The sequence below is a fragment of the Tigriopus californicus genome, chromosome 11 (assembly GCF_007210705.1).
Source record: "Tigriopus californicus strain San Diego chromosome 11, Tcal_SD_v2.1, whole genome shotgun sequence".
Taxonomy (NCBI): domain Eukaryota; kingdom Metazoa; phylum Arthropoda; class Copepoda; order Harpacticoida; family Harpacticidae; genus Tigriopus; species Tigriopus californicus.
The window spans coordinates 9790695-9798484 of NC_081450.1; the positions used below are offsets into that span (position 1 = coordinate 9790695).

General features: G+C 44.0%; 1 protein-coding gene across 1 annotated transcript in view; it reads left to right on the forward strand.

The window, feature by feature from the left end:
* Positions 1–474: 474 nt before the first annotated feature.
* The window catches only part of LOC131889789 (polypeptide N-acetylgalactosaminyltransferase 2-like), a 31183-nt gene continuing 23867 nt past the window's right edge, over positions 475–7790 (forward strand). Inside the window, exon 1 of the mRNA XM_059238972.1 lies at positions 475–2047. Within this exon, the coding sequence (XP_059094955.1) occupies positions 1946–2047 (102 nt within the window). The 5' untranslated portion in view covers positions 475–1945. The remainder of the gene's footprint in view (positions 2048–7790) is intronic.

Consider the following 7790-nt stretch of genomic DNA (forward strand, 5'->3'; position numbering starts at 1 on the left):
TTGTCGATCTTATTCGACTTGTAAGCAAGTTAACTCCTTTCTCTATGCCAAGTCTCTGTGCATGTAGTACGTACGAGCGTAGTAGAGTAGCACGTAAGCCAGCCTCGGCTCCCCAACCTCAAGAGCCGGAACACGGAAGGAAAAGCAGGAGAAAGAGAAGAAGCAGGACGAGGTTGGTGGGTCGCAAGCTAGGAGGACACACATTTCGCTTTGAGAATAGAGAGGCCGTCCCAACAACGGTGAAATGGCCTTTGCTTCCTCCGTCTAGTCCTCTGGTCCTCTGGTCCTCTGGTCTACTACATAGAGAGGAAGGGGAAGGAACTGCAGGAACCGGTAGGATCGCGCACTCCCTTCAGATTTCCCCCTGTCTTTCCCTCGTTCTCTTTTTCGCCCTCTAAGCACTCTTTGGCTGTTTATATGTGCCAGCATGTGGGTCCCCCCTCCCCCCCCCCCGACTCAGTATTCAGTGTGGTAGTCGTTCGGCGTCGTTATCGTCGAAGTGTGCCCACCACAATCGAGAAGGCAAGAAAATATCGGGAGCAGACAAGCTTGTCTCTCATCCTTGGTTGTTGTTCTTAAGCTCTCGTCGTTGAACGTCTCCGACTGTGGGCCCAAGAAGTAAACACAACTCGTGCCAGAAGGCCAGTGGAGAGGCTTCATTCCAAGTTTATTGGTGGGTGATTATGGCGCCTAATTGGAAGGATACCGGTGTGAAGGATGTGGAAGGCTGGAGAGTTACTCTGCCGCTCCTTAATCCGATGTGGAACAATCTGCAGGAAATGGAAATGATCAGTCCCCGTTGTTGAGGAGGTTCAACTAAACAATCTTTGTTTTTTCGCCTCAGAGAATTCCTTCAAAATATCTCAAGGAACAAAACCATTAGTGACGAAAGTGACGTAGAGGATCTGGCACTTCCTCTTGCATTATGAGAAATTAGGCGTCAAATCGCATTTGCCATCGTGCGAATTGTTGACATGAATCGGGGACAATCTCGTTGGCACCAAATTGGTCGGTGCAGACAATCCTGACGAGAAAAGTCGTGTGTTGAGGGGTCGTCAGTATATTCGTTCATGCCGTTGTTGACGACCACGATGTTCAAGATCAAGAGAAAAATGATGCCTTCGGCAGCTTGTCCGGCATGCTCGTCATTTCCATGATTCGATCGGTCGATGGCATGCCTGTCCTCGGGAATCCAAATTAAGTGAGGACGGAGACTTTGCTATGTTCGTTCGTTATCTCTGATGCGCCAGCTACACTGACTTCATTTCATCCACACATCATAGCAGTCCATACAAACGCATGCCTCTAGTAACTCTTCTTTGCTCCTCCTTGGCTGGCTGGACTCGTATTTTCTGAATGAAGATCGCTCACACAAAAACTCTCACCACCACCACCACTACCATCACTGCCACCACCACTACTAGTACTACTGAACTACCACGAGTTCAGTCGTTTCATCTAGTGCTGGTGTAACTTTTGTTTTCTTTTGCCAAACTTACTTCATGGCAATGTCAGTTGGTTCAATCCCTTGGACGGAGAAGAAGCGTTCGGGAGAAACTCATGCTGACAATCTGTTGTTAGTTCTCGATCCCCGACTCTTGCTTTAGCTTCTCATCGCGGACACACTCACTCCTTCCGTCAGTGACTGACCAACACCTGAAGTCGGAGGAGATTTCCCAATCTGTCCTTAAATCTTGAAGGATTTCCTCGATCCCGTCTTCCTCAGTCTTCAGTGCGCACGCATGCTAGTGCATGAGATGGTTCGTCATAAGATCTTGTGCTGACTATGGATGCCCCAAGATCGGTGAAAACAAGCATGCAAAGAAATTATTGACTGTCTGCCACAGTGCTGATATTTTTGTTATCGCTATTGTTGCTCTTGATCTTATCTCCGGGGTCGAACTCGTATGTCAGAGTGGTGTGAAGTCACAGGAGATTTGACTCAATGATGCGACGAAATCTCAAGTGCCTCGTGGCTGCTTTTGTTGTTTGGTTCTCGGGATTCCTTTTCTATTTCACTATCAACGGAGAGCACGAGAATGCCAAGGTAAGTTCACAATACTGGATAACATTTTATTTCCCAAGGACGTCGTTAGCTTTAAGTTCATCGTTCATGGATGGGTCTTTAAAATTAGCGGAGAAAGTCCTCAGCGAGTCGGCCAAAGCCACATTCACCCAACGTTGGTGGGAATGTCTTTGTCCAGGAATGCTACAACCAATTACTGACGAGTTCTTCCTGCGCAAATCGACGATTTGCTGCTTGACTTCGATCTTGTCTAGTCAGAGCTGCTCCTGGCACAACAACACCATTAAATAGAGAGTGAAATAAAAAGTTTGCCTGGATGACAAAACATGTCAAGTAAGATTTTTTTCCCTTTTCCTCTTGTCCAACAAATACGCGTGCTTCAATTTGAGACTGAGGGGTGAGACAAAAGCAATGTGATCAGACGACAAGCAGTTTAGTCGCGTCAAGTTAGGAGCCCTCAGCAACGCCACAAATTGTGCTTACGAGCCAACTTTGAACACAACGCCTTCTCTATAGAAAGTATAACTGATAGTTTCGATGATGGCTCCGTCCAACCAGGTTGACGAAAAACATTTTAAATAATGTGACATGCATCCGCCATGAAAACGAGTAGACTTTATTTGACATAGAACGTTACCACAAAATGAGACGAGATATTGGTTTCAAAACGGACAACCGAATCAGCATAAGCAAAAGTTGCTAATTACAGTTCACATTAAGTTCACCTAACAGTCCATAAATAAATTGTCCACTGTATGCATGCTGCTTGTGGCCGATGAGCACTGAGGCCATTTCCTGTGACACTAGTGTTCTATGTAGCGCTTTAATTTCCCCCCAGTGACCGACCGGAAGAGGAGAGTATTGTGCGAAATGTATGCAAAATGCTTGTACATGTGCCCGCCCCAATGAGGAAAATGGAAAATGGGATGCTTCCCATCATTTGCCCATGGAAACGACATCTTCTCATCTCGGGCAGACACTTTTGACGCGAGGCAATTTCGTAGATTAGAAACTAGAATATAATTGGAAAACACACAAATCCAAGAGGCAATCTTCCCAAATGAAATGCCACAAAACGTTAGCATTCAGATAAATAATCACTCGCTTTTGCCGGCTAACCCGAATGTAAATCGAGATAATGCTCTCTCTCTCTCTCTACTGTTCGTTTGATTCATTTTTTGAACCGGTTAAAATATCGGTCCTTGAAAAACTATATCTACTTTCTTTCCAAGTTTTGTGCGAAGTTTGAGGCACAGTGGCAAGGGACCATTTTCGTCGAAGTAGGTGGTGGTGTAGCACTAGTTGTCCCCCCTTTTCCAACTCACCATGTAGAATAATGAGATCCAATGACATTCAATGTGGGTAGCCCATCCCTAGATAACAAGACAAGACCAAATGTCCCTTCTTTGTCCCCATTCTGAGGCCCGACAACTTATTGCAGCGTTCTTCGTGTTCCCAGATCCATCGCCTCCAGCAATGTGAAGTAACCAAGGTGTCGGAATCTTGTGCCACTACATATTACATTCTGTATTCATTGTTACACTAGCGAGAAAAGAAGCGCTCGAGAAGCAGAAAGGACGCATAAGTGGCGAAACCATTGATGGTGGTTGTGTTCCTATGTAAGACTATCATCTCCCCATGGGCCCTCAAGAAAGATGTTATGGAGGGAGTGGAAGCTTTTGTTTCTTTGCAGCTCCATTGTTTCTTGTTGACAGTAGAAATAGCTTAGACTCGGGCGCATACGGAATGAAATCCCAGAGGGCCATGAGAGCTCTTTGTCGCTTCAGAGCCCTCACATTGTAGAGTAAAAACGCAGCATATTAGTGTGAGTTTATCATTATGTTCGATGAGCAATTTCGTCCCTCCTAAGAAATGCCTGATAAAGATGAAAGAGTCTATTGTCAGTTGGTAATTACGCGAGAATCAATCAGTAGAGAGTTAATGAACCGGCAAGAAAATGATAACAAGCCTCACAGCGAGAATCATAGATGGCATGTTTCATCTTCAACGATAATATCATGATGCAAATAGATCCGTGTGTTGTCCTAACATACTAACGTGTAACAGTAAGTTTGGTTACAAACACCCTTTTCATACTACGGTGGCAACCATGAATCAAAAAAAAACCCGACATTTTCCCTCAGCTTTCGTTTTTGGCTCACTATGCAGACTACTCTCGGTCTCGGTTGGTAAAATCGAGAAATCAAGAGAATTTTTGGCCATACTCGTATGTCTTGAGAAACACAGAAAGGCAATAGGAAAAGACCCCACCCCCCAACAATTTTCACCTTTTATCTCACCTGAAGGAAAATGCGGATAACAAGAGGCATACATAAATCCAATCCAGTGGCCACTTGTCGGTCACTGTGCAAAAGGGTGCGACGAAATGTATCCTTTCAAACAAAAATAAGTTGAGATGTATTCTCTTGGCAACAATAGAAACTTCAATTTGCATTCGGTATTTTTAGATTATTTTTGTGTGTAGAACTTTTCGAAAGTTGGCTGATGAAATGATAAATCCAAATCTATAGCCAACATACGTTATTTTTTCAGACTTGCCTCGTAATTTTGATTAAGTGTGCTGTTCATATCTAACTCTTAGGTTTACTTTTGGCCTATATCATCCTTTTTATGGTCAAACTGACCATTTGAAGAGGATTGAAGGTCCATCGTGGTGCGTTGGAGCAAACATTTTGCAAGTTCGTGCTTAGAAAGCTCCTTAGCAATTCAGTGGACCAAATGAAAGTCCAATGCCTCTTTAGGAAAAATAGCAAGGAAAAACGCCTCGGAAATGAGCGTCGTACTTTTCCGGACAAATGACCCACTTGCGTTCCTCGAATACGTTCATGGCGGCATGTTTATTATGCTTCTGGATGCCTTCCTTGACAGTTATAACACAAAAAGATTGCAACTGCTAGAAAAGATAGAGCAAAAATGCATGGTGGTCAAAGACGTGCAAAAATCGCCACCATTATTTTTTTTTTAAATAAGCCGCAAGTCAAACACTTATAAATATCCCGTTATCTTATACTCAGCTCAAACTGATGAGATGCAAGATGTATTGGATGCGACGAGATCTTGTTGATTGCTTCCTTCTTCACGCATCATCAAGAGAAATGTCAGCAAGAATAAATCTTGTAAAACTTGTGGTTGTGGCTCAAGAAATAACAATATACACAAGGAAAGCCCACGCTTTCGTTTTACTCTCTGAGAAGGATGTTCTATGGATGTTAGCCAGAGTCGGACAATTCAAGCCACGGATCAACCGGTTTACTGATCCAGGAAATTGATGGTATTTTGTCTACGAAGAATGGCCTGTCGAGTAAAGAAAAGGGAAATGGAAATGCCCAACCTCTGGAAACAACTTGAGAAATGGATGGTTGCAAAGAAAAGCGAGATTGTGTACCCGGGATTCAGCATACTTGGTTGCCTCAAAGCAGGCTTGACCCGAGGGAAATCATTCAACTAAAAGTACGTACAATCCTCGCAGACGAAAGCCTTAATTGATCCATGTGCAGGAATGGCTTGCTTGCCCTTTGATTCTTTGCTGATGTTCGAGCGATTGAGAACGCCTCGAAGGAGACAAAAGCCCTTCTTCATTCGTTTGTTGCTCTAGCGAGTCAATCCAGACGTTTTGAAAGGTCAGTCCCTGACAATAAGGCAAAGGCTGTGAGACGGTTCTTTACAAACAAAGAGATTGCGCTCCGTTGCACCCAATGACGTGAAAAGTCTCGTCGTCTCTCCGAGGACTATTTAGTTGACCTTTGCATTATCCATGGAATAAAATGCTCAGGACAGCTAACACCTAGCCTACATCTATGCCTTAAAATTGCAGCCAAGAAGACACTTTGTCATTTCTCTAATGATCGAAAGATAAGTCATCCGATTGACACCAATTCAATCAGACCCCGGGAACTTCAGATGCTCAAAACGAAGCGACCAACATAGTGCATTACGAGCTGAAGCCATTATGATTGATCAAATCTAGTCTCGTCCGAATTGATTTCGATGTCGACGCTCACTTAATCCGGAAGCATTCGAAGAGACAATTCGATACATGAGTTCGAATCATATGGGAATGCAAAGTTTGAATAGACTTGGCCCTTCCATGCTTTCGGCTTTTGCATTGTTTGCATGAGCCCAACAACACATGGCCAATGATGTGAGAGACGAATATGTGATGTACGTTCGAAACGAAAGTAAAGAACGGCGAGGGAGGGAGGGAGGAAGGCAGTGATTGTTGTGCCCCTGATGCGCATCTAATTGAACAACGGAGGCGAAAGTACTTTCGCTCAAAACCTCAATGAAGTGGTAAATTGAACCCCAATGCGTACTTTTCCCAAGCTGCGTAGCCAGCTTGAAGGCAATCCAACTCGATGAAAGACACCTTATTGACTGCCCGGCCACCATGTGACAGAGCACTCATGAGTGAACGTGCAGCCTGCTTCCTGATTAGCAACACAGATACATGGATTAGAACAAATTGACGCTTTGGAAATTGTTTCATGTTTTCGAGGAGAAAGTATCTGATATGCACTTCAAATATAAGTAAATAACTACTTCAAAGTAGCGTTTGCTTCTTGGACTACCGCTCTGCCGTTCCTCTACATTCCGAGCGAAATTTTATTTTTGGCCGCCTTCTCCTTTTTAGTGTTCTTTCAAGTGCGAGTTGGTCAATTCCAAAGTTGCGGTGACTCAAATGTGTTGGGAAATATGGATGGTTTTGTACCCCTGTCCGTTGTTTAGACGGAGAGATGAAGCCGTCATTTCTTGGACCGTCTAAGTGAAGGCCAGCATAAGTTTGAAATCTCAGACACCTAGAAACCGATATAGTGGATAAGTATTCTTCAATATGCTATGCCGCTGCCTGAAGAAGGAGCATGCTAGATAAAAGGTGGTCACATTCACCAACAGGGCAGTGGTAACACAATTACTAATAATGAAATCGTAGGAAATATTTCCTCTTTAATCGGGAATGGAATTAAAATCCTATAATATCTCAAAATGGAGAAGTTGAGACAGCCCAAACATTTCAAGAGGTTTGCATATCTCTAAATCAGCTTCCACTTACTTTGTGAAGATTTCAATCCAAAATGCTCTCTGACATAGCTAGACTATGCACACCAAATCACAGAATTGTAACTTTGGCTCCAACTTTGGATCTCGATTCAACAATCCTCGGTTTAACAATTGAGAAAAAGGCGCTTCAAAATGTGACTCAAACCTTCTTTCATTAATGAAGCAACATCCCTTATCGAATAAAAAACATTTGACTCACAGATATAAGATATAACAAAAAGATGAGATGACAACAAGGAAGTGAAAATTTTCAACAAGTTTGAGATGTATTTCCAGGTCAATAACAAGTATGTCGTGGGACATGTGAGTGATTTCAGGGTGGTTTGTGAGCGTTTCCTTGTCAGTCACATTTAGACTATAGAAATTACTTGCCGTAGCCGTATCCATGGCCATAACCACCGTAGCTACGGCCATGACCGTAACCGCCATAGCTCCTATAACCACCATATCCAGGCTGAGCTTCAGCAGATCGCTTGCCATAACCATGGCCGTATCCACCGTAGCTGCGGCCATAACCGCCATGTCCATAGCCACCATAACCGCCATATCCGTATCCGGGTTCAGCCTCGGCCTCAGCGGAGCGCTTGCCGTAACCATGTCCGTATCCACCATAGCTGCGGCCATAACCGCCATGTCCATAGCCACCATAACCGCCATATCCGTATCCGGGTTCAGCCTCGGCCTC